Raw genomic sequence first — 27,640 nt, 5'->3', positions numbered from 1 at the left:
TGATTGCAATAGCATTTGTTACATTCGTCTATTAAATATTAAGAAACTTTAATGAAAATTTTTTAAGTTTATTTCCTCTAGTTTATTATTAGTGACTGAATGAGGCCACCCAAATGCCATATAAAAATTAACATATTAGCTTGTTCTGGAGGCAAAACGACTGAGAATGTAAACGCATAGAAAATCCAATTTGTTGAAATATTCTGAATTTGTACCAACATTTCTACATCGCCCAACACTGCAACGCCGTAACAGTCTGCCTATTATAATTCGCCTCTGCAGCTGAACCGCCTCTCGGTACTGAATCATTCTTAGATGCTTGTTAACAGCACTTAATATAAGGGAGAACCAAATATGCGTTAGTAACTGGGAAAATACAAGGATAACTAAAAGATTTCTTCAAATGAACATACATTCTGGATTGTGCCACACACACTGGCGCTTTTAAATTCGGTCTCACTATAGTATGAACTACTGTTTCACTTCCAAGTCTGCTGGACTCCCACCCGTCACCAACAATAGTGAGAAGTACTATATTATTTGCTGAATTTAACTCAGTGGTGTCATCTAGAGTTGGTGGGGCCGAAGGTCAACTTCGACTTAGCTGGCTTACCCCTTTTCCCATTTTTTGTTGGTCCCCATAGCTGCTTAGATTGTTTCCAGCAATAAGGCGATTCGTTTTGAATGTTTCATGGGCGATCAATGCAAAAATCGTTGCATACAGAAGCACCATTCACAAAATACAATTTTTAAAATTTTCGTTGCATTGGCTCACTTGGAATAAAAAGGACTGGCTCCATCTAGTAGGCGAAAATAAGAAAGTAGCCTCTCTTTACAAAGGAAAGGTAGATTTTATGAAACTTTAACTTGCCACAGTCCAATCAGAGTCTTCTCATAAGTCCCTTTCATCTCTGTCCCCTTCCCAGTATTGTATCCTTCAACCCATTCGCTTCTTCCCCTTACTACTTAGTCTTCCCTCTTTCTTTGCCCTTCCTAAATTGTTTTTCGGCTACCACGAAACAGCGTCCCCGAGGAAACAACTCCAAGAGCACGCGTCCCTGGTGCCACGGATTTGACTAAATGTAACTGCAAGAAGTACTACACGTAGTATCATGATTATCTAGCAACATTCTATTAAGTTAGCTCCAGAGGAAGTAAAAATCTATGTATTACACAAATAAAGCAAAAGCAGCTCACACAAATAATCAAGAAACATAATATTTAAGTTATAACAGTTACATTAAACAGTACTTACATAAACGCTCAACAATCATTTCAACAACTCGCCACAAAACAGATACCGTACAGTTTCCAGACTGTGAGTCGATAATTTGGCTGAGAAACGAGGGCATAAGGGGAAAAAGTCGAGCCTTGAACTATTTCCTATTCTACATCATCTTTTTAACAATGGATTGCCTGAGGATGGGGGAGGAAATCACGATGGAACCGATCAGCGCTCTTCTTAATTAATGAGGTCTTTTATTTATCTCTTTCTATTGCAGGGCAACGGAATGAGTAAACGCTCTTAACATCCCCCTCCCGCCGGTTTTATGTGACATACCGGAAAGACTGGAAGTGACGCTGGAATCCGACGATCAAAACGGAAAAGTGGGTGTTCTGTCTCGAGGGAAGAATCGCGTCAGTAGAAAGGCAGAGGGAGGATATATATATAAAATTCCTTGTCCTGCATCATTGTCTACCAATCAAACTGTCATGGATATTGCGTAAGTAGCCAAATGAATTTCCGGAATAAAATAATTTTCGTTTGTTTGTACGCTAGATTCTACATGAATATGATAGTATAACATATGAAATACGATAACATTATAAACAACACGATGAGCAATATTTTTATATGAAGATGGTAAGTCACGTAAAATTTTGCTGCATTCAATTCCATCTCATGTAGGCTATTGTTCCGTATATCAAAACTTAAACAGTACGTACTTAAAACACACATTTAGTAGTCAATGATCACGTCCCTTTTAGTCATTAGTGACTCAACCACTTGTGCTAATACGAGGGTTTCCTCCATATTAATTGTATGTCAGTTACAATGTTAGTAAATAAAATGAATATGAGAGTTCAAAGTTACGGAAATCTGTGCATAGTATGTACTGTTACCGGTGTTTCGGATTCTCTGACTACATATCTATGTATACTAAGCAGTGTCTAATTTACTGTATTTTGGGCGTAATTCACTAGCATGCTCTCTTATCACGTGTTCAAAATTCATAATAAACACGAAGCAAAAATTTGCATAATTGAGAAATTCTATGCTTAGCTTACGCATATGGCAAACACTGTCATAAATTAGTTGGCTTTCTAACATCAACAAATGCTGACAGTGGCAGTTAGTTTTCGATCACGACTTCCTGCTCCTCAATCTGTCACTTACGTACTCTGAACAACAAACAACAGCTAAAAACAATTAAAAACACTTGGCAACATTTCATCATTAACAATTGCATTCCAACAAAAAGATTTTTGATTACTGGGCTGCAAAACGAACAGTTTTGTTTTGTTCAAAAGAAACCAAACAATAACAAAACACAAGGAACTGCAACGTGCATTCTCAAATTTTAATTGCCCGTGTATTTGTTGTTGTTATTATTCACCACGTGGCACAATAACTTTAACGAAACCAAGTATATGTCACGAACAAATACCTCCAATATTAGTGGATATTTCCGCGACCAAAATGAATTTGCATTGTGGTTCTTTCAGCGTATACAGACAGTAGCCATTTTCATTCGTCGACATTTGTTTACAAATATCTCACCTCAAACTGCCAATGTGCCGCTTGCAGCAATTGTTTTGCTTGTTCTCTGGCACAGCCTGCTGCCAAAACAAACTGATTGATCATCACCTGCTCGCGCAAGGAGTCCATTTTACGTGAAAACGAGCCAAAATAATACACAACAGGTCACGACACCACACTTGTTTTCAAAACTACTCATCCCCCAGACATGAATGACGTCAGTTTCGGTGCCTCGATTGGCTGAATGCGTTTCGCTGTTCCACTAATAGCACATCGCCCCTACAAGTCACGTTTTGTTGCAGCACAACAAATTTAGCGGTATCGAGTCGGAGTATGGAAAAGTAAAAACAGTGTTGCCGAAAGGGACACATGCACAATATCAAATAAAATAATACACACTTACAGCTTCTAAGTGGTGGATGCAAACTTACGACATGTATAGAATTAGCAATGATTTTGAGTTATGCATGTTTCCTTGTGTACGTAATTTTGAGTGATGGAAGTGCATTGTTTGTACGCTTTGAAATGAATACGGGGCGCTCAAGAAGCAGCATAAAGTAAGTGGAGACGTGAGTTTGACGTCGGGGTCTAAGAAAACAACACACACTTTACCTTCTCAAATACAATCACGTTTCAGCTCATTTGTCCATGTGTAGGCAGCTTTGAATAAATAAAAAATCTGTTTGTGACTTTAATACGTTATCACAATAACGATAAGCTAGCTTACCGGTGGTTACACAATAGGAGGTTAAGGATAATAATTGTTTCTTTAGCAAAGTCCTTTAATGCCTACATTTTTGTATCAGTGTCGTTCTATATAGCTTTACTACCAGTACTGGTGTAGTAAGCTCCAATATTTGTTAGATAGTCCGATATTAGTCGATTTTTTTTCGTGTTTTCAAAGGGTTCTTTCTAAACATTTTTCAGAATTATAACATTTGTGTTCAAGAGTTGCATTTAAAGCAAATGAAAACTCATCACACTGTATAGCAAAGGAGAGAGAAAAAATAATCATACTGTAGGCAAGAAGTTAGTTGATTAAAAGGTTTCAATACAAATATAATTATTAGACATATTTTAAAATTTGTTTAGAGAGAACAGGAGTGTTTCTGAATTCACCCGTTACCTTACATGAGTGCAATCCAAAGGTACTCTTCTGTACTAATTGTGTTGCAAAGTTGACAGGGTGCAGTAGTCTCATCTAGGAGATGAGTGTTTGCAAGAAGTTTAAGCACAGAGAGAGAGAGAGAGAGAGAGAGAACAGTTTTCACAGCGTCTGTTGTTTGGAAATACACTTTCATAATAGTTTGATCAGGTAATAGGATAGCCATAATTAGAACTTTGCCCTTTAAGGAATGCAGGAGGCCAAGGTGTGTCAGTGTTGCATATCAACAGGCTGTGCCTTCATCTGTTGTACATTTTGAGGGCACTGAGAGCGCATAAATATATTGCTTGTCTGATTCTTGTTAGATATGTGGGTTTAATAATTCTTCTGTTGAGTGTACTTTCATTCATTCTGGAGTTCTGTTGATGACATATGTAGAATAAGCACTCTCATGCTCCCATTCTTTCCAGTAAATCATCATAGATAATTTTTAATCAACAATTGGTTCCATGTGCTATGCATTAACATTGTTAACGTTGAGGTTAAACAGAAGGGGTCAGTGCAATATGAGTGAGGTATAAAATTACCTCTTAACACCCAGCATCATTTGGCTGCAGAATATGATAACAGTGGCAATACAATCAAAAGCATTAGTAATGTCTAGATAGCATCAATACCTGTGAATTTTTTGTTGCATCCCATTGCGGGAAATGGGTGTGTTATGTGAAGTGCTGAGGCATGAAGCCAAAGTTACATATTGGACACCCTCCCCGTCCCTAAAATCTCGATTGTGATGACAGACTGATCTATAGTGCAACCTGAGGAGCTCCTTATTCAGTGCCTTATGAGGCATTTCCAACCTACAATTTCAGCTATGTTATTGAAAGGATTTGGTGTAGTAATGAGTTAGTAATTCCAAGGGGACAACAGTGTTTTCCTAGTTTTGTGAAATACTGGACTGTGGGTGTCTTTCAATTACCAGAGGAATGTTATGTTGGTGACTGGCATAAGTGATGCATGAAATGTTGCTAAGTTGTTGGTATGGTGTAGTTTTTGTTAAAACATGCATGTTACCTTGAAATATGGCGAAGATATATGGCAGGAACATAATTTATTAGCAGTATGTTTTTGCATGATGGTGTTCTTTGCTGAGGAGTATAGTATCCACATTTGATATATAATCCAGGTATAACTGTGACTTTTTCATATGTTTTATGATTATATTGTTGCATATGTTGGAATGTAAAGATATTTTAATATTTATTACAGATTTTAAATACTGTAATTCTTTAGACATTTACCTGAATAAATAAGAAAGTTGCCATCTTCATGGTGAAATTACTATCAAATAAAGATAGAAAAATTGTTTCTTAGCTCAATTAAACATGAACAAAATAATGGCACTAATACCGTGTCCTATTCTCTTTTCCTCCAATATTTACAAGTTTCAAACACTGATATTGCATTGTAAACCTGAATAAAAATGTGCTGTGAAAGCATTGGGGTCATTATGGATAGTAAACTTCTGTATAATCAAAATACTGATACATTAAGAGCACCGGGAAGTGTCAATCCATCGAAATAGCAATTTTTTCTGTTTCTTTTAACTTTTTGGTTGTGTGAAGTTATACCTTTCCTGACCAGGATATGTATTGTTTTTGTATGTTCGATGTATATTTTTAACTACAAGGGGGCATTCTTGAAACAACAACAGTCTCTTCTGTCTTTTGTCAGTTCAGCTGTGTTAATATCCTGGTTGCAACAGACTTTTACTATGTTTACTTGGTATATTCTCTGACTTGTGCTTTTCTAGTTTTCCTGGTATTAACCGTGTATAGGTAGCACCTGAGCATCAATTCAGCACTCTTTTTACATTTTACTTGTTTTTGAAGAATACATGTTATTTCAAGAAGTAATCTTCAAGTGTTTAAATAATTAAATTTAACAATATAGATCGTAATGGGCAGAATAATATGAAGAAATACTAACAATTTAGAAGAAATGAGAAAAGTTGTTTGGACCTCCTCCTTCTACAGGATTTCTACAGACAAGGATCCGAAATCATGGCGTGGGTACTGGAGAGCTAGTGTAAGTGATGATTTATACAGATACAATCATCCCCAACCAACATCAATAGCACACATTATAAAACCGATCTATATGTACCTAGTTAGCAAAAACTAGCTTGCTAAATGCATCTTTGGGAGAACTCAAAATCCCAACGAAAGCTTCAGTAAGACTTGCCTAAAATGGTATTTCTGGGTCTCAACACCCTATAAATTGGTGGCATGGGTGCAGTGTTGGGTTTTGAAGATGGGGTCAGTTAACAGACTGGAAATTTTCAGTGATGTTGGCATGGAACATGTAGAATGAGCTACTGTCAGTTGCCCAGCTGAGGGCACGAGAGGCTGAGAAAAGTGCATTACAAATGACAAAAGAGGCCAGAATTTTCTTAAAATAAAGAAAGAAAAGGGCCTTCAAACATAAGCTGGAGGATTCAGTAACCCCAACAATGACAGCTATGTACCTGGTGAGTTTTAACGTTCTATTAGGTTGAACAAATTGTATCAAAAAATTTAAATGCATTTTCCCAGAAGTATGAAATTTTCAGCTTTAGGTACAATTGTCTATGAAACATCTAGCCTATGGTAATGAAACATGATACAGAAATTAATTACATCACTTGCATTAAAATGCAGAAGAACTATGGCACTGAAATAAAGGGTGTGGCAAATATTTAGATAGGCCTACCTTTTTCTTTCTTTCTTTCTTCTTTTGTTTTCTTTCTCCCCCCCCCCCCCCCCCACAGACTTAGCTGTAAATTTCTCCTGTGACAACAATACTGTTGTTATATAAATAATGCACTTTAAAGAAGATATGAAAACTTTTGCACATTTCATATTTGATTTGGACAAATAGTTTTTGAAAAATGTGTACCAACCTTAGGAAAATCACTCACAATCAGGGTCCCTTCAGTTAGTGAATTCAATTAGCTTTTGGTAGGCGTTGTTGTACCTTATATTCCTTCGTACTTGGTGACAATAATCAAGTTTAGTAGAATTTATTTAGTTGTTTTTAAGAACTCATGATAACAATGACAACAACAAAAACAAGAGTTAGGTTAAATTATTTAGTCATCTGCATGGTTTTTATGTAGAGAAATTGTTGTAGGTGGCTTTCTCAAATGAAACAAATGATAAAAAATCTGAATAGAGCACTTCTTTCTTGTGTCATTGAGTGAAGCGTATTGCTACATAGTTACAGGGTGTATGATACTGATGAAGCAAACGACTGGTGAAATCAGTAAAGGCATCTCTGCTATATTAATCACTGTTGATACCTATCTTTCTTGTTATGTTTACAGAGCAGTGTCTCCATCTGCCTAGTCTCAATGATAAAATATTTTTAGGAAGTAGTCGTGTTGCATTAGAAATATAGTGTCAAGTAGTCAATACAGGTAATTCATGATGCTGCTTTACAAGATATAATTCTGGGGTGATATACTGAAGAGCGAAAGAAACAAGTACACCTGCCTAATATCTTGTAGGGTCCTGTAAGCACACGGAAGTCCCGCAACACAATGTGGCATGGACTGGAGTAATGACTGTAGTAGTGCTGGAGGGAATTGACACCATGAATCCTGCAGGACTGTCCATAAATCCGTAAGAATACTAGGGTGTGAAGATCTCTTTTGAACAGCATGTTGCAAGGCAGCCCAGATGTGCTCAATAATGTTCATGTCTGGGGGGTTTGGTGGCCAGCAGAAGTGTGTAAACTCGGAAGAGTGTTCCTCTTGGAATAGTGCCACTCTGTAGCAATTCTGGACGGGTGGGGTGGTGCATCGTCCTGCTGAAATTGCCCAAGTCTGTCGGAAATCACATTGGATATGAATGGATGCAGGTGATCAGACAGGATGCTTCCATGCATGTCACCTGTCAGAGTAGTATCTAGATGTATCAGGAGTCCAACATCACTCCAACTGCACACGCCATACATCATTACAATCCATCCACGTGATACAATTTGAAACGGGACTCGGTCCAACCAGGCAACATGTTTCCACTCATCAACAGTCCAATGTCGGTGTCGACGGGCCCAGGCAAGGTGTAAAGCTTTGTGTCGTGCAGTCATAAAGAATACACAAGTGGGCCTTCAGCTCCAAAAGCCCATATCGATGATGTTTCGTTGACTAGTTTGCACACTGACTCTTGTTGATGGCCCAGCATTGAAATCTGCAGCAATTTGTGCAAGGTTTGCACTTCTGTGGCACTGGACGATTCCCTTCAGTCGTTGTTGGTCCTGTTCTTTAAGGATGTTTTTCTGGCCACAGCGATGTCAGAGGTTTGATGTTTTACCAGGTTCCTGATATTCACGGTAACTAATGAAATGGTCATACAGGAAAAATCCCTATTTCATCGCTCAGATTCCTGATATTCACGGTACACTTGTGGAATGGTCATACAGGAAAAATCCGCATTTCACTGCTACCTCAGAGATGCCGTGTCCTATTGTTCGTGTGCCAACTGTAACCCTAAGTTCAAACTCACTTAAATCTTAATAACCTGCCATTGTAGTATTAATAACTGATCTAACAACTGTGCCAGACACTTGTCTTATATAGGCATTGCCGACTGCGGTACCCCATTCTGCCTGTTTACATATCTCTGTATTTGAATGTGCATGCCTATACCAGTGTCTTTGGCACTTGAGTGTACAACTAAGGTTCAGTAACTTAGTATATTTGTAAAGATAATCGTGACTCACTCATATAACACATTTACACATTACAGTAGGCCAAATGAATCAATCCAGCAGATTATATACAAACAGTTTTAAATAACACGGAACAATGAAAACCCTGGTATGGACAACAGCAATATGAAATAGGATAGATTTTGCTTTGCTACTTGAGTGACACACATTCCCCATTACTCTCTCTCTGGGTTTCATGTTCAGTCATCCTCAAAAAAACAAGTTTTCTTCAGTTGGAGCTTTGTTGGTGTCCAGCCAACTCTGGATCAAGAGTATTTCTTTCATGCCTGTATTTTTTGATACAATGAAACACTTAAGTATGCTTGGAGAATCCCCAGATACCAAATACTTTTGAGCCTTATTCCAAACCATCTTGCAACTATCATATTGCTGAAATGTGTAAAGCAAGATTAGATGTGATGTTAATATCACATATTTCTAAGAAATTTGGGCACTAGATAGCAGCTAGTCCCAAAATTTTCAGGATGACATACGTGGCAAAGATTTTTTTTTAAAAATGTACCACATTGCAGTAAAAGTAATGCATGAAGCCACCAGGAATTGTTGTATCAGTGTTCTTTACAAGGGAGTTTTGTCATTGATAATGCTGAATATCAGCTTATTTTAGTTGGAACATTTTGTGTAATCTTAAGCTTTCTGGCAAATCAATTTTTATTCCTCTTAGGGCGTCCAACCAGGTGCAGTTGCTTGTGAAATATATTTCAACACTGTACCTTGCCATTATCTTCAAGTTATATCTGTAAAATGAACATCTCTGCTACATCATGCCTCCATTATAGTCACACCTTTGTCATTACATGGCCATGTCATATTGTGTTGAATGACTTTTATTTTTTTTTTTACATGGGGGGGGGGGGGGGGGGAGGGGGAGGGGATGGAGGGAGGAGAGGAAGTGATCACTACTGAATGCTGGACACAAATACTATTCACTCAGTACTTCTGCTGACCTCATCTGGTATAGAAATTACTCCTGACAATGATGTGCCTTGAATAATGTGTGAGGACCAATGGTCAGCCAACGAATGTCACATTGGATGAGAGACTGACCAGACATTGTTTGTTTTATAATGGCATACCTTATAAAGTAGAACACAAGTGTTTCCAAACATGCATTGCAACAACTTTTTGTGAGTCAGTTGCTGCATTGTCATGTTGTCTTTAATATTCACAAGCAACTCCTAGAATAGATGTGTCTCAAATGTAGCTTTGCAGTGTATTTTGATCACTGCTGTACGTGTTACCAACAGAAGAAAAATATTACTGAATTTAATTGGAAATAAAGGAGGGAAGGCTATAATTAGAAATATCTATTCTGCCCATTTTAAAACTTTTCATTTTCCTCAGTTACGCTTTAAAGAATGTTATCACTAATGAATTAAGAGTAATTAAAACTGTGATATAAAAATGAATAGACAGAAAACTTGTGATAAATTGTGGAGCTAATTTTTATATCATCCTCTCCTCCTTATCTTAATCAAGGTTGATAAAGAACCAGACTAACAAATAGTACCCAGTAACTTACTGAACTAGGTTTTTGTTAGCAAATACATCTTTTGCGAATTGCATCAGAAAGACACATTTGTTGTCTGCAAGAACATTTATACATACTGTAGTTAGTAAAGGTTCAGCTGCACTACATTGAGGTACACCAGATACTGGAGTTGGAGATAAAGGTTTATATGAAACCTGAATTAGGGAAGACAGTGTCGTGTTGCAACACTCTAAGCTGCTTATTTCTCTATTTCACTATATCATCATGCAAAAGTTCTTAGTTTAGAAATCAAATTGAAATCGTAAGGTGTTGCCAGTAACTTCCAGATAATGTGCCAATTAAGGAAAGAATGTTTGACCTTTGATCATCTTTTTGCAGAAAACGATCACTATGATGTAGAATGTTAAGTTTTACAGTGTGTCAGAAAGCATAAAAATCCCCACTGGAAATAATAAATATGTAACACAGAATGCTAGCCTACTATTAAATGATCGGACTCCATTTTCATTTTCCCTCATGTTAAATTAAGTTTTCATAACAAATAACTTTAAATTCATTTTACTTCTCATCATTTGTTATATGTATCTCCACAAAAAACATTGGTTATCCCTTTTTGTAGTTAATGTAATTATTACAATATTTTCCTATGTGAACACTTTGTCATTTTTGTTTCTTCTGTACAAAAAATATCCGTGTAAACTGCAAATCATGTTTACCTGTATTTGCAACAGTCTATTGTCACCTGAAGAGAGCCTGAGAAAGCGAAAAATAATTCTGCAGAACATTAGGCAGTGTTTTCTTTTTTAATGTTATTGTCATAGTCTGCCAAACACTGGTGGAAAATTCAGTTCACTCCCAGATTCTTCAAAGAGTCGAATTACCATGTATATAACAGTTTTCCATACGTCAATGCTTATGACATCATACCCAAACTGTGTGTCATACAATGATATAATTTTGCAGATAAAGTCAGTAGTACATGTTGTTGCTAGATTGGCCTCGAGAAGTCTGTCACAACCACCTGAGGGGTTGCAGGCCAGCCACCTATGCTATTCTGCAACTGGATGATAAAATAACATTGCCACAGCATTCTATAATGATGAGATCTGGCATAACTGGTTGGCTGAATTGCTGCATGCTGTAGCACAATGATGCATTTCAGCAGCCTTCAACATAGTGGGAAGCAAGCTCCTGCAACAACACACCTGGTCAAAGTAAGTACAGATGCTGGCTGCTCAGCTAAGAGCAGCATTTCTGTCACCATGACTCTCTCCATGCGTCATCAATCATGTGCAGTCGAGAAGCTACAGCCTCATCCAGCAGCAGCATCATCAACTAGGCGAAGACACTGGCCTTATGAGCTATCAGCTAGTCCTGATGCTTCCAGGTTTCCGAGAGAAGCATGCAATGTTCACCATTCAGGAGTCTCATCAGTCATGCTGAAAAATGGACATCTACGTCACGTCCTGCCCCCAACCTGCGTTAGTATCACATTATTCCACTGCATCAGTGTACTCACTCACTGCCCATTAGCCGCTATTGGCTCCATGCTGTAGTTGTCAACCTTCTGCGTGTAAACAACAATTAATAAAATATGTTGTTTTGATTAAGCATTCTTGACTCCACATTCACTGCAGTACTGGAAGATCGCATCCCACAGTTCCTGAGCGTGCCATTTGGGGGTAGAAGTGGCCATCCTGCAGTGTGGTGTCAGCAAGTGATCAACCCCCAACTCGACTCCCATCACATATGTGTCTGACCATTACAATATGGATACTGTGTGCAATGTATGATGTGAAAGAAGTACTACATTAAAACTTATGCTTGTTGTTGAAGGTTTACTCCACGAGAAGTGAAAATATTGTAACTTGGTTTCCCCTGTCATTGTTTTGTGGGTGTGTCAGTGAGAAAAAATTCATTGGCAATCACCAAGTGCTCTCATTCTCAAATAATGGAGGAATATAAGTATGGGTATTTCGTACCCCATGAGTTATGCTGCCTCAAGACATAAACACAGTTTCTAACTTTATTATCTGACTCAGTATGTTAAACTGTTAACGTAGCATTATATCTCTTTATGAGTGGATTATAACAGCATTTTTAAATACGGCCAACACTTATATGAAATAGCTACTTAAAATCAAATTTTTGTCACCTGTAAAAGTCATTTGGTGGGCAACCTGATGAGGGTACTGGGTAACCATTTAGTAAGAGAGCACTAGTTGACTATAATCTGACTATAACTGTGATGTGCTTGTTGCATTCAAGAAGTACACTGGTTTCTCCACTCAAAGTTTAATGTGGTTTCGCTCTTACTATGACGAGGGAATATGTGGTGTAATATAATAAAAAAGGGCGAACACAGAACAAATGATGGCTTTTAATTGCTGAAGTATATCTTGGGACGAGATAAAGAGGAAAAAGGAAGATCAGGATTTAACTTCGGGTTGACTCCAATGTCATTTGAGATGGAGCATAATTTTGGATCAGATAAAGATGGTACGAGAAATTAGCTGTTGTTTTTCACAGGTTTGAACGCCTAGATCCTGTATGCATGACATTGTCATATTCCACCGCTACAACAGTTCTAGCCCCAACAGCTCCGCCAACCCCAGTCACCTCTCAGAGCCAGAAGACTACACCTGCCGCCTTGAAGGTGGGGGACACTTCCCTCCTTGTTGCTCCCGCACCACCTACTTCAGGAGCAACATCCCCCCAATCATTGGGGATGTCCGTCTCACTTCTAAGCCAGAGAAGTGTACAACTTCTTCAGCTGCTCTTGCTAGGGAGGGATCCCTTGGGTCACTCCTGTCCCAGGTTTCTGCTAGTCGGAAAGATGACACCCGCCAGCAGCTGAAGAGAACAAAGCAGCTGGGTGCAGGGCTACACGCTCGTCCTCTGTCCTGGAGACTGAATCACTGAGTCCTCCCATCCAGGGAAACCCAAGGAACAGCGAGACAAAACCATAAAGAAGGTCCTCAAGACCAAGGGAATTGCGGTGGCACCCACACCACTGCTACCTCCAAGCTCTGCGTCTGCAGAAGAAGTGGAAATTCTGGTGTCCGATGAGGACCTAGATCTCGCTGGACCCTCAGACAAAATGGATATAGAATGCTCAGGCAAAAAGTCGGTGACAGCAGGTGACCCTGAGTCGTAAACTGTCTCGTTGAATGTTCCATGCCTTCCCAGTCCCACGTTGACTTTATCCTTCGGTGGAATTGTGGCGTTTTTTTTTTTTTTTTTTTTTTTTTTTTTTTTTTTTTTTTTTTTTTTTTTTTTTTCCACCGCCTGTCTGAGCTACAGCAACTGTTAACCTTTACACCTGCTTTATGCATTTCCCTCCAGGAAACCTGGTTCCCAGCAAAGCGGACCCCTGCCCTGTGCAGCTATAATGGATACTACAGGAACAATAGCATCTCTAATCGAATGTCAGGTGGAGTTTGTGTTAATGTCTTAACTCAGTCTGTAGTGAACCTGTGCCGCTTCAAATGCCTCTTGAAGATGTGGCTGCCAGAATAAGGACGATGCAGGAAATAACTGTCTGCAATGTATATCTTCCTCCAGATAGTGTGGTATCCCTGAATGTATTAACTGCACTGATTGATCAACTCCCTAAATCTTTTCTACTTTTGGGAGATTTTAATGCCCTTAACCCCACGTGGGTGGCACTGTGCTTACTGGCCAAGGCAGAGATGTCGAAACTTTACTGTCTCAGTTCGACCTGTGCCTTTTAAATACTGGGGCCGCCACACATTTCAGTGTGGCTCATGGTAGTTACTCGGCCATTGATTTATCAATTTGCAGTCCAGGACTTCTCCCATCTGTCCACTGGAGAGCACATGTCGACCTGTGTGGTAGTGACCATTTCCCCATCGTCCTGTCACTGCCCCAGCGTGAAGCCCACGGTTGCCTGCCCATATGGGCTTGAAACAAGGCAGACTGGGAAACTTTCACCTCTGCTGTCACCATTGAATCTTCCCCACACGGCAACATCGTTGTGATGGTTGAGCAGGTGACTACAACAATCGTTTTTGTGGCAGAAAACACGATCCCTCGCTTTTTAGGGTGCCCCTAGCGAAAGACAATCCCTTGGTGGTCGCTGGAAGTCGCTGAAGCAATCGTGGAGCATTGGCGAGCTCTACAGCGGCATCCTTCGATGGAGCACCTCAAGCCTTTAAATGGCTCCATGCTCGCGTTCACAAACTTATCACATGATGGAAACAGGAGTGTTGGGAGAGAAATGTCTCGACCATTGGGTGCCATAAGTCACCTACTCAAGGCTGGGCCAAGATCAAACCTCATAAATGGCGTGTTAGTTACCAATGGAAACGCAATTTCCATGCACTTTGCTGAGTACTATGCTCGAGCTGCCAGTCTTTCACACTCTCAATCGGCGGTTGGAATGGAAAGTCTTGTCGTTTACTACACACCACAGTGAATCCTATAATGCCCCATTTACAGAGTGGGAGCTCCTCGGTGCCCTTCCACACTGACCCGACACAGCTCCTGGACCAGATTGGATCTACAGTCAGATGATTAAACATCTCTCATCTGACAACAAGCGACATCTCCTCGTCATCTTCAACTGGATCTAGTGCGATGGCGTCTTTCCATCGCAATGGTAGGAGAGCACCTTCAACCGGTGCTCAAACCCGGTAAAAACCCACTTGATGTGGATAACTATCGGCTCATCAGCCTCTCAAACATTCTTTGTAAGCTGCTGAAATGTATGGTATGTAGGTGATTGAGTTGGGTCCTGGAGTCACGTGGCCTACTGGCTCCATGTCAGGACAACTTCCATCAGGGTCACTCTACCACTGATAATCTTGTGTCCCTAGAATCTGCCCTCTGAACAGCCTTTTCCATACGATGTTTTGACTTGCGAAAAACCCGATTTTTATCCAGAATTTCCTGTCGCTTCATACTTTTCGTGTCCAAGTTGGTGGCTCCCATCATTGCCCCCATAGGAAAATGTGGTCCCGCAGGGCTCTGTATTGAGTGTCTCTCTTTTTAGTGGCCATTAAAGATCTAGCAGCAGTTGTAGGGCCGTCCGTCTCACCTTCTCTGTATGCAAGTTCTGCATTTCACACTGCTTCTCTAGTACTGGTGTTGTTGAGTGGCGCCTATAGGGGGCTGTCGAAAAGGTGCAGCCATGGGCTCTAGCCAACGTTTCCAGTTTTCGGCCGCAAAGTCATGTGTTAAGCACTTCTGTCGGCGTCATACTGTTCATCAAGAACCAGAACTTTACCTTAATGCTGATCCACTCACTGTAGTGGAGACATATCGATTCTTAGGACTGGTTTTTGATGCCTGATTGACTTGGCTTCCTTGCCTTCGTAAGCTTAAGCGGGAGTGCTGGCAGCACCTCAATACCCTCTGCTGCCTGAGCAGCACCAGCTGGGGTGCAGATCACTCTACACTGCTGCATCTCTGCAGAGCCCTTGATCTATTCCCCCTTGACTATGAGAGTGTGATTTATGGTTCGGCAGTGCCCTCATCATTGAATTTACTCGATCCAGTGCACACTGTGACGTTCGCCTAGTGACAGGAGCTTACGAGTCTGGTGACCAGCGTCCTTGTGGAAGCCAGAGTGCCTCTATTGCAGGTTAGGCGTGCACAACTGCTGGCCAGTTGCGTAGCACATGTTCATACTTCTCTTGCGCATCCGAATCCTTTTCCCACCCACAGCAGATCATCCCCCGTATCAGCGGGCCAGGTCAGGGCTTCCAATTCCAGTTTGTGTCCGATCCCTTGTTTCTGAGCTGGATTGTTTGCCTTTACCACCTAAACTTGAGGTCCATTCACATACACCTCTATGGTGTACACCTAGGCCGCAGCTTCGCCTGGACCATTCACATGGTCCTAAGGACTCAGTTAACACCACGGCATGCTGCTGCCACTTCCTCTCGATTCTTGACAAGTACCGAGGGCACGAAGTGGTTTGCACCGATGGCTCGATGGCTGTTGCTCACGTCGGCTTCGTGTATGTCTATGGTCTATGGAGGACATATTGAACAGCATTCCTTGACCAGTGGCTGCAGTGTATTTACTGCAGAGCTGGTGGCTATCTCTTGTGCACTTCAGTATATCCGTTCCTGCCCCGGGGAATCGTTTCTTCTGTATAGCGACTCGTTGAGCAGCCTACGAGCTATCGACGAGTTCTACCGTCACCATCCTTTGGTACATCTACATTTATACTCCGCAAGACACCCAACGGTGTGTGGCAGAGGGCACTTTACGTGCCACTGTCATTACCCCCGTTTCCTGTTCCAGTCGCATATGGTTCGCGGGAAGAATGACTGCCAGGAAGTCTCTGTGCGCGCTCGAATCTCTCTAATTTTACGTTTATGATCTCCTAGGGAGGTATAAGTAGGGGGAAGCAATATATTCGATACCTCATCCAGAAACGCACCCTCTCGAAACCTGGACAGCAAGCTACACTGCGATGCAGAGCGCCTCTCTTGCAGAGTCTGCCACTTGAGTTTGTTAAACATCCCCATAACGCTATCACGCTTACCAAATAACCCTGTGACGAAACGCACCGCTCTTCTTTGGATCTTCTGTATCTCCTCTGTCAACCCGACCTGGTATGGATCCCACACTGATGAACAATACTCAAATATAGGTCGAACAAGTGTTTTGTAAGCCACTTCATTTGTTGATGGACTACATTTTCTAAGGACTCTCCAATGAATCTGAACCTGGCACCCGCCTCACCAACAATTTATTTTATATTATCATTTCACTTAAAATCGTTCCGTACACACTCTTCCAGATATTTTACAGAAGTAATTGCTACCAGCGTTTGTCCCGCTATCATATAATCATACAATAAATGATCCTTCTTTCTATGTATTCGCAATACATTACATTTGTCTATATTAAGGATCAGTTGCCACTCCCTGCACCAAGTGCCTATCCACTGCAGATCTTCCTGTATTCCGCTGCAATTTTCTAATGCTGCAACTTCTTTGTACACTACAACATTGTCTGTGAAAAGCCACATGGAACTTCCGACACTATCTACTAGATCATTTATATATATTGTGGTCCCGTAACACTTCCCTGTGACACGCCATGGGTTTCTTTAATGTCTGTAGACGTCTCTCCATTGAGAACAACATGCTGTGTTCTGTTTGCTAAAACCTCTTCAATCCAACCACACAGCCGGTCTCATATTCTGTAGGGCTCTTACATTGTTTACCAGGCTACAGTGCGGAACTGTATCGAACGCCTTCCAGAAGTCAAGGAAAATGGCATCTACCTGGGAGCCTGTATCTAATATTATATGGGTCTCATGAACAAATAAAGCGAGTTGGTTCTCACACGATGGCTGTTTCCAAAATCCATGTTCATTCCTACAGAGTAGATTCTGGGTTTCCAGAAAGGACATGATACGCGAGCAAAAAACATGTTCTAAAATTCTACAACAGATCGATGTCAGAGACATAGGCCTATAGTTTTGCGTATCTGCTCGACGATCCTTTTTGAAAACTGGAACTACCTGTGCTCTTTTCCAATCATTTGGAACCTTCCATTCCTCTAGAGACTTGCGGTACACGGCTGTTAGAAGGGGGCCAGTTCTTTCGCGTACTCTGTGTAGAATTGAATTGGTATCCCGTCAGGTCCAGGAGACTGTCCTCTGTTGAGTGATTTCAGATGCTTTTCTATTCCTTGGACACTTATTTCGATGTCAGCCATTTTTTCTTTCATGCGATGATTTAGAGAAGGAACTGCAGTGTGGTCTTCCTCTGTGAAACAGCTTTGGGAAAAGGGGTTTAGTAATTCAACTTTACACGTGTCATCCTGTTTCAATGCCATTATCATCCCAGAGTGTCTGGATATGCTGTTTCGATCCATTTACTGATTTAACGTAAGACCAGAACTTCCTAGGGTTTTCTGTCAAGTCAATACACAGAATTTTACTTTAGAATTCACTGAACGCTTCATGCATAGCCCTCCTTAAGCTAACTTTGACATTGTTTAGCTTCTGAGAGGTTTTGGCTGCGTTTAAATTTGCAGTGAAGCTCTGCTTTCGCAGTAATTTCCTAACTTCGTTGTTGACCAACGGTGGGTTTTTCCCGTTCCTCACAGTTTTACTCAGCACATACCTGTCTAAAATGCGTCCATCCAGGAGTCCATCTATGCCCTGGACCAGTCCCGCCGTTCAGTGGTGTTTGTGTGGACCGCAGGTCACCTCGGTATCCCAGGCAACAAACTTGCTGACCTGCTGGCCAAACAGGCTACGAGGAAACTGCTTCTGGAGATGGGCATCTGTGAAACTGATCTGCGTTCTGACTTGCGCTGTAGGATTTTTCAGCTTTGGGAGATGGAATGGCATAACAGCACACACAACAAACTGTGTGTGATTAAGGAGACTACGAATGTGTGGAAGTCTTCCATGCGGGCCTCTTGCAGGGAATCAATTGTCTTCTGCCGTCTCCACATTGGCCATGCTTAGACAAACCAGGGTTACCCCCTGCACCATGAAGACCTGCCTGAGTGCCGGTGAGGCACCCAGTTGACAGTGGCCCATATTCTGGTGCACTGTCCCACTTTGACTGCCCAGCGACGAAATCTTGGGTTACCAGACTCGCTGTTGCCAAGTTTATCTGACAACACCTCATTGTGGTGTTTTAGTTTGATGTTTTATTTGTGAGGGTGGTTTTTATCATTTGATCTAAGTTTTAGCGCATGTCCTTTGTCCTCCACGCTAATGCTTCTAGGGCGGAGGTTTTAATGCGTTACAAAGTGGCTGGCTCCTCCTTTTTTATTCTCATGGTCAGCCAGCCAGCCATGGCAGTCTGCTTTGTTGTTTTAATCTCTTCATCCTGCTTCTTCAGTTTCTGTGGTTTTCTTGTCCCCTTTTGTCCATTTACATGTTTGTTGACCTTCATCGTTCTTGTGGTTTTTCCTTTTATTCCGTTTTGAGTTGTCAGTCTCGTTCATTTTATTCCTACACTTGTGGCATTGCTTTATTCGGAACAAGGGACTGACGACCTTGTAGTATGGTCTCTCTCCCCCCTCTTCTAATCCAATCAGTCAATCATTTCTTATTCCTCTGTGATGAGATTTTTAGCCTTTTTTGTAAAGGTATTTTCCTCTCTACACAGAATAATGGAGATAATTATATGCAATTTCATTGCAAGTGTGACATGTAAAAACAAAATATGCAGAATGTCTCAGGTGGAGAAAATCCAACCTTTGTAAGAATAGATACAAAACTTGTCCCATGGTTACAGATGCATGGAGTTCCTAAATATGTCATTGGTCTTACTAGTCCTTCATTGATTATTCATGGCAGAATTTTTGCTTCATTATGTTGCTCTTTTGTAGCATCTTAACTATTGTAATTGTCCACTGTTTAGCATACAAGGAAACAGTAGGTTTTATTTCTCCATGTATACTCACATACATACTCCCCCAACTGAAATGTGGACCTCAGTGTGGCTTACGTGCTTTATTATACATATGGCTATAGCATATGTGCAACTACATAGTAGGGGTGTCTGTGGTGAGGCCACAGTAACATATGGATCCTGAAGAGAATCAGCAGCCATTTCAGCACTTAATGAGGATTAGCCAACAAATTCTTAGTAATAATGGCTGATAGCAAAGGAGAAATACAGGTATTATATTTCCTGAGGAAATGCAGCTGTACTATATGGTTTCATGAGGATGGCATCCTCATCAGTGAGATTTTTCAGAAGCAAAATGGTCCCTAACTGGATCTTTGTGTAGAGTATATTGCTTGTTTAAAATAATAATAATAATAATAATAATAATAATAATAATAATAATCTGGTATTTACAGGTCAGAGAGAAATGGATAGGTTGATGTTAGAAAGCACAAGATTTCTGGCCAGGTGAGTGCAGGGCCATTAACAAATAATCAAATAGGAGTAATGCAGGTGGTGGTCTAATAATGCACAAGAAAATAGACATGCAGGTGAATTACTATGAACAATAAAGCGAATGCCTTATTGTAGCCATGATGGAGGCAAAGCCATAGCCCATTACATTAATGCAACTTTTTTTGCAGATAACAAAGAGGTCAAAAATGTACGAGGGCATAAAATATATCATGTTAAGGGAGATGAAAATTGAATTATAATCGGTGAGTACAATTTGACAGTAGGAAAAGGCAGAGAAGAAAAAATTGAACATGAAACAGCAAGACACCAAGTATAATTTTGTATAGGGCACAATTTAAAGATAGCAAAAGCTTGGTGTAAGAATACTGAAAGAAGATTTCAGATAGATTATATAATTATTAGATATTTACAAATCAGATTTTAAAATGCAAGATACTTCCACTAACAGAAGTACATCTCAGTTTTTAAGTCGTTCTTCTCCCATATTAAAGGGCGATTCCTTGTCTGATAATACCTAACTCATTAGTCCTGTCGATTTGGTGATGACATGATTTCCAATTTGTGTTAAGCTATGATGTGAATAAAGTTCAAACACCGTCAGCTTATTCCTGAAATATGTATGTTAGACAATGTAAGGACCTATGGGTTGCACGCAGCCGAACAGCACGGACCTCCGCTCGCCACCCGGCCTATCTGGAATGCTGACAATATGCTTGGTCAGTAGACACGCATCTACAGAGGAGCAGCACAACGTGAACTTCGAGCAGCAGCAGCGTGAACATCTTCCAACTATGCGGGGACATCCAAAGCTGGAATGCAGGTTGGTCTACTCCAGTTTGGCTACATCTCCTACGGACGCAGCTGACTCTCGCCCCGTGGCTCTGAGGCGCTGTCTGCCTCTTAGTTGCCTTCATGCCCTCCCAGTCCCTTCCTGCTTCCATTCTCCAGTGGAATTGCGGCGGTTATTTCAGCTACCTGCCTGAGCTCCGGATGCTTCTGAGTGTTTCCCCTGTTCTCTGCATTGCTCTTCAGGAAACTTGGTTTCCAGCAATGCAGACCCCTGCCCTTCGCGATTATCAGGGATACTATAAGAACCGCGCTGCCTGTCAACGAGCTTCAGGTGGAGTTTACCTCTTTGTTCACCACTCTGTCTGTAGCTCGCCAGTACCCCTTCTGACGACTTTAGAGGCAGTCGCTGTCAAGATTGAGCTCTCGCCGCTATTACTGTTTGCTCTGTTTACATTCCTCCGGATGGGCAGCTCCCCCGACATGTCTTGGCTGCGCTGCTGGCTCAACTCCCGCCACCATTGCTGCTTCTGGGCGATTTCAATGCCCACAACCCTCTTTGGGGTGGGACTGTCTCCAATGACCGCAGTCATGACGTGGAGCATGTGTTGGCTCAGCTCGACCTTAGCCTCTTGAACACCGGTGCTCCCATGCATTTCAGTGTGGCCCATGGCCATCGATCTCTCTCTTTGCAGCTCCGGACTTGTCCCATCCCTCCACTGGAGAGTGCATCCTGACCTGTGTGGTAGTGAGCATTTTCCCATCTATTTGTCACTGCCCCAGTGTCATTCTTCTGGGCGCCTGCCCCGCTGGGCTCTCAACAGGGCTGACTGCCCGGCTTTTACTTCCGCTGCCATCATTGCTTCTCCCCCACAGGGTGACATTGACGAGGTGGTCCGTGTCTTGAAGACGTCAATTATTTCTGCGGCCGAGGCTGCCATCCTCCGCTTCTGGACTCCCTCGGAGGAAGGCTGTCCCCTGGTGGTCGCCGGGGATTGCTGAGGCTATTTGCGACCGTAGGCGGGCTTTCCAGCGTCATAGGCGGCACCCGTATCTGGAGACCCTCATCGCCTTTAAGAAGCTCCGTGTATTGGCCCGTTGTCTTATTGCACGGCGTAAGCAGGAGTGCTGGGAGAGGTATGTTTTATCCTTGGGCTCCCGTGTCTCCCGTCGCTCGTGTGGTCCCGCATCCGGCGGATTTATGGATACCAGACCCCTATGGGTGTCCCTGGACGGCGCTGTCTGCACTGACGCTGCCGCCATTGCTGACCACCTTGCCGCGCACTTTGCTACGAGCTTTGCGACTGCAACTTACCCTCCCGCCTTTCGCTCTCTAAAGGAGCGCGCCGAGCGGACGGCGTTATCATTCCACACACGTTGTTCTGAAAAATACAATGCTCCTTTCAGCGAGAGGGAATTCCTCGCTGCCCTCGCCGATTGCCCTGATACGGCACCAGGACCGGACTGCAGATGCTGAATTATCTCTCCAGGGACTGCCAGAGACACATCCTCACCATCTTTAACCGCATTTGCAGCGAGGGTGTGTTCCCGTCGCAATGGCGAGAGGGTGTTATTGTCCCCATCTTGAAGCCCGGTGCGGACCCTATGGCGGTGGACAGCTATCGTCCCATTACCCTCACCAACGTTTTGTGCAAATTGCTCGAACGTATGGTGGGGCGGCGTTTGTGTTGGGTCCTTGAGTCGCGCGGTCTCCTCGCTCCATCCCAGGGTGGCTTCCGTCAGGGCCGGTCTGCTGCGGACAATTTGGTGCGGCTGGAATCTGCTATCCGTACAGCCTTTGCCCGCCGTCAGCATCTCATTGCTGTATTTTTTGATCTGCGGAAGGCATATGACACAACATGGAGGCATCATATCCTTGCTACGTTGCATTAGTGGGGTCTTCGTGGTCAGCTCCCAGCTTTTCTTCAAAACTTTTTATTGCGCCGCTCTTTTCGGGTGCAAGTCGGTGCCGCCTCTAGTTCATCTTATATACAGGAAAATGGGGTCCCGCAGGGCTCGGTGTTGAGCGTTTCCTTATTTCTAGTGGCCATTAATGGTCTGGCTACAGCCGTCGGAGTCTCCTTCCTTGTATGCCGACGACTTCTGCATCTAGCTCAACGACTATGGGAGTTGCCGAACGCAGGCTGCAAGCAGCCGTTCGCAAGGTGGCGTCATGGGCTCTGACTCATGGATTTCAGTTCTCTGCAGCCAAGACTCGAGTTATGCACTTTTGCAGGCGTCGAACGGTCCACCCTCATCTGGAACTTTACCTCGACAGTCACCTACTTGAAGTGGTGGACACTAGCCGCTTCTTAGGACTCGTCTTTGATGCCCGGCTCACGTGGGTTCCTCATATTACTCGGCTGAAGCAAAAGTGCTGGCGGCACCTCAACGCCCTCCACTGCCTGAGCCACGCGTCTTGGGTTGCAGATCGCTGCACGCTGTTGCGATTGTACAGAGCCCTTGGGCAGTCCAGGCTTGAGTATGGGAGCCTGGCCTATGGGTCTGCATCACTCTCAGTCTTGACGTTGTTGGACCCCATACACCACTATGGGGTTCGGCTTGCAAACTGGCGCTTTCCGTATGAGCCCCGTGGATAGTCTACTGGTGGAGGCCGGGGTTCCCCCGCTGCGGATTCGCCGCCACCGACTGCTCACCGACTATGCGTCCACGTGCATTGCTCACCGGGCCATCCCAATCATCGCCTGCTTTTCCCTGCCGGGGTCCTCCCTCTGCCCGACCGGCGACCTAGGTCTGGGCTTTCCATTGCTGTCCGCGTCCAGTCCCTGCTGTCGTAACTGGGGTCGTTCCCTCTTCTGCCACCCTTCCAGGTCCGTGCACCCACGCCTCCCTGGTGTATTCCCCGGCCGTCCATCCGCCTGGACTTGGCACGGGAACCCAAGGACTCGGTTCCGCCTGTGGCCCTCCGTCGCCGTTTTCTTGCGCTCCTCGCCTCATTTTCAGGCTGTGAGCCTGTCTACACTGATGGTTCCCTGGTGGATGGTCGTACTGCCTATGCTTTTGCTCATGCTGCCCATGTTGAACAGCACTCCTTGCCAGCTGGCTGCAGTGTTTTTACTGCAGAGCTGGTGGCCATATTGCGCGCTCTTGAGCATATGCGTTCCTGCTCAGGTACGTCCATCATTATCTGCAGTGACTCCCTGAGCAGCCTCCAGGCTATCGACCGCTGCTATACCTCTTCTCCTCTGGTATCCTTTATTCAGGAGTCTGTTTTTGTCATTACACGCTCTGGTCGTTCAGTGGTCTTTGTTTGGACGCCAGGTCATGTTGGCATCCCGGGGAACGAACGTGTCGACAGGCTGGCCAATGGGGTGATCGACGCCCTCACTTTGGAGATCGGCCTCCCGGCTCGTGATCTGCAGCTGGCGTTGTGCCGTAAGGTGCTTGGGATGTGGCATGACGAGTGGCGTAGCCTGACTTCGCCGAATAAACTGCGGGCTCTTAAGAAGATGACCGATGTGTGGGCGGTCCTCCCTGTGGGCTTCTCGCAGGGACTCTGTCATCCTGTGTCGGCTCTGCATCGGCCATACCTACCTGACGCACGGACATCTTTTGCATCAGCAGGATCCCCCCGTGTCAGTGCGGGTCCTGGTTGACGGTCGCCCACATTTTATTGGAGTGTTCCCGACTGCGCACCCTCCGGCAGTCTTTTAATCTCCCGGGCACGTTGCCTTTGGTTTTAAGCGACGATGCCTCCATGGCTGATGACGTTTTAAATTTATCTGTGGTAGTCCTTTTTATGGTTCCATTTAGGGGGGTCCTGCCCCTTTCCCTGTGTGTTTCTCTTGTCCTCGAGTGTCTCATTGGTTGCAGATTTTAGTGTGTATTCGGATGGTTGACTCTTTCCCTTTTTTTGTTCTCATGGTCAGTCAACCAGTCTCCGGCCCTCTTCTTTTCTTCCGTTTCTTTCTGTCCGGTGTTCGTCTGTACTCTTCTTGTCTCTAGCGTTCGCTGCCACATTGGTGTTCTTTCAGTGACTGGGGGGAGGGGCGTCTCCTCCCCCCTTGGGGTTTTACCTGCTCCGTAAATTTTCGTCTCGCCTGTTTTTGGAATGGGGGACTGATGACCTTAGCTGTTTAGTCCCCCTTAAACATCCCAACAACCACCACCACCATTACAGTAAAAAAAGCAGTGATGGATTTTTATTTTACATTTGAGTGACTCATTGGCGTTAAATTAGACGAAATGTCGCAATCAAGTCAGAGTAACGCTGCCGATCTACAAACCGTTGTTAATGAACTGCAAGTAGAGATTCGGCAGTTAAAAGCTAAGAAGCGAACCTAACATTCCGAAAGACTTGGCAAATTGTAGTTCATGCAGTACAGTACAACAACAATAAAGAATTTTTCATTATTGCCATCAGTACCAGTGTTTAGCGGGAAACCTGAAGATGATGTGAAAGTCTTTTTGTAAACTTGAAGGTTCCACCCTTTTAGGATGGTGGACAGATTTCAATAAGCTAGTGGCTGCTAAATTAAGAGTTCATGGAGCAGCACAAGATTTCATTAGGGCGGAGCCTACTTGCGTGATAACAGAAGGTCACAATGAGTTAAGAATGATTTCTGTTCAGAGATTTAAACGTAAAAACGCGATCAGATTTTACAGAGAGCAGCTTCACAGTTTGTGAATGCGATGAGACGAATCTATCGAGCAGTTTGCCGACAGAATTCGAAACATCAACGCTCAAACGTACGAGTTAGTAGAAAATGAAAATCACATTCAGTTGTTCGAAGCCGACCAGAGAGGCTTGGACACATTAATTCATGGGTTGCACGGATAGAAAGTAAGCAAAGCTGTTAGATTGGCGCAATGTAAAACGTTTCAGGAAGCAGTAGAATCAGCTGTTGGTTTCGTTGAAGCACTAAGACGACCGAATGAGATGCAGAAACAAGAATGCAGGGTTTTCAGCACAACAGTACAATGGTATAGATGCAATAAGCTGGGTCACAAGCGTAATGATTGTAAAGAGATTCGAATCTGCTATCGTTGCGGGATGCAGGGTCATGTTTCGAGAGATTGTCGCAGCAAGAAGAAAGGTAATGCGAACAACAGGCAATCTGCCAGACCTTCAAATGAGTACGGGGACATACGGGCCAACACTCCATCCGCCCCTTGCCAGAGACAGTGATTCCTGCTAGTTCCAGCGAAAATCAGACCGAAAATGACGTCGTGAAAGGTGCTGTATATCGTGGGAGAAACATTTAAACTACTTATTGACACAGGAGCACAGACCTCATTAATGTGGTGTTCCATAGATAAACGGAATAAATTGAAACCGCCATTATTAAAAGTGCGAGGGTTAAACGGAGGAAAGCTACGTAACTATGGAGAAGTTGACGTAGAATTAATTATAGGACAATGCCAAAATGAAGGTGAAAATAAAGATAAATACGCAACAAGGGTGCAAGTAGTTTCAAATAACGAAACGCATTACGACGGTGTACGTGGGTGAGATTTCTTGTCTGCTAACGAGGCAGAGATATTCGTCGCAGAAAGGAATGTCACACTAGGCCGTAGTAACTGCAACCTAGGAAATCGTTTTTCAGTTCCTACTCAAAGGAGCAGCAATACTGACATCATGGGAATGGAGCGCTCAAACGATGCACCAGTCCAAACCATCCTAGCTGATGTTCAAATCGATGAGGATCAGCAAATTCACAAGGGAGCAGGAAAGACAATCTACGTTGAAGTTAAGTCACCCCGATGCAAGGAAGGAACTTTGTTATTAATTGAGCGATCCGAGAAAAGTGAGTTATTGGATACAATGCATTGTTATGTTGCTGGAAGTGTAGGTGTCGCTGCAATGGTGAGACAGAATGTCGCAGTCCCAGTTAAAATAACGAATATGAGCAATGAGGATTTTGTTTTGCCGCGAGGAATAAAAGTTGCTGAAGTGTCGAACATAACTCAAAGTGACGTAATACACATTCCAGATTGGGTAACAAATGTTGCAGTTATAAACACAGATTTTTTGTAACAGTACAGCAAAATTACAACGAGGAGACGAAGTTAAAAATGCACTGAAGCGCAAGATTTGGAAGAAGATAGAACATTAGACAGCTGATGAACAGAAGATGTAGCGCCTGTTTTGTTGGAGTATGCAGATTTATTCCGAGAACATGCAAATTTACCTGTCACTCATTTAGTTCAGCATCGTATTCATACAGGGAATGCAGCCCCAAGCACACAGAGACCTTACTGAATACCATTCAGTCAAAGAGAGTTGGTAGAAGACATCGTTAAAGAACAATTAGAAGCCGGAATTATAAAACCAAGGCATCTATCAGACCAATCATGGTGTTCGCTTATTGTAATTGTAAAGAAGAAGTCAATTTCTAGAGAACCATTGTTACGTTTTTGTGTTAATTACCGATCTTTGAATGATGTGACCACACCCGACATTTAGCCCTTACCAAATTTAGTGGAAACCTTTGATTACCTGGGCAGATGTCGAATTTTTTCAGTATGTGATTTAACAAGTGGTTATCACCAGTTAGCAGTGCATCCAGATGATCAAGCAAAAACTTCATTTGTAACAGCAACAGGAGTATGCAAGCATCTTCATATGCCATTTGGACTTCGTAATGCTCCAGCTATATTTCAACGCCTAATAGATTCATTTTATGAGGGCTCATCCCAACACAAGCACTTGTTTGCCTTGATGATGTAATAATTTTTGGTGAAAACATTAAGCAGCGTACTGAGAGACTACAAGCTGTTTTTGAGCGTTTAAGAAGCGCAAACCTGTATTTATCAATGGATAAATGTCATTTTCCACAAAGTAAAGTTAACTATCTTGGTCATGTTATAACCAGCGAAGGTGTTCA

At 42.9% G+C, this 27,640-nt stretch overlaps 1 protein-coding gene and 1 long non-coding RNA gene across 3 annotated transcripts in view; one reads left to right on the top strand and one right to left on the bottom strand.

Annotated features, from left to right (window-relative positions):
* Positions 1-2,973, bottom strand: part of LOC126354023 (UBA-like domain-containing protein 1) — a 120,899-nt gene extending 117,926 nt beyond the window's left edge. For both annotated transcript variants that reach the window (XM_050003349.1, XM_050003350.1), the window contains exon 1: positions 2,783-2,973. In XM_050003349.1, coding sequence (XP_049859306.1) covers positions 2,783-2,890 — 108 coding nt within the window. In that variant the 5' untranslated portion in view covers positions 2,891-2,973. The remainder of the gene's footprint in view (positions 1-2,782) is intronic.
* A 135-nt stretch (positions 2,974-3,108) lies between these two features.
* LOC126354022 (uncharacterized) overlaps positions 3,109-27,640 on the top strand; it is a 39,255-nt gene continuing 14,723 nt past the window's right edge. The window contains exon 1 of the long non-coding RNA XR_007565257.1: positions 3,109-3,318. This is a non-coding gene — a long non-coding RNA (uncharacterized LOC126354022). The remainder of the gene's footprint in view (positions 3,319-27,640) is intronic.

Source organism: Schistocerca gregaria, chromosome 3, assembly GCF_023897955.1.
Source record: "Schistocerca gregaria isolate iqSchGreg1 chromosome 3, iqSchGreg1.2, whole genome shotgun sequence".
NCBI classification, from domain to species: domain Eukaryota; kingdom Metazoa; phylum Arthropoda; class Insecta; order Orthoptera; family Acrididae; genus Schistocerca; species Schistocerca gregaria.
Note: the sequence above shows the minus strand (reverse complement) of the source record. Positions and strands in the feature narration are given on the sequence as shown.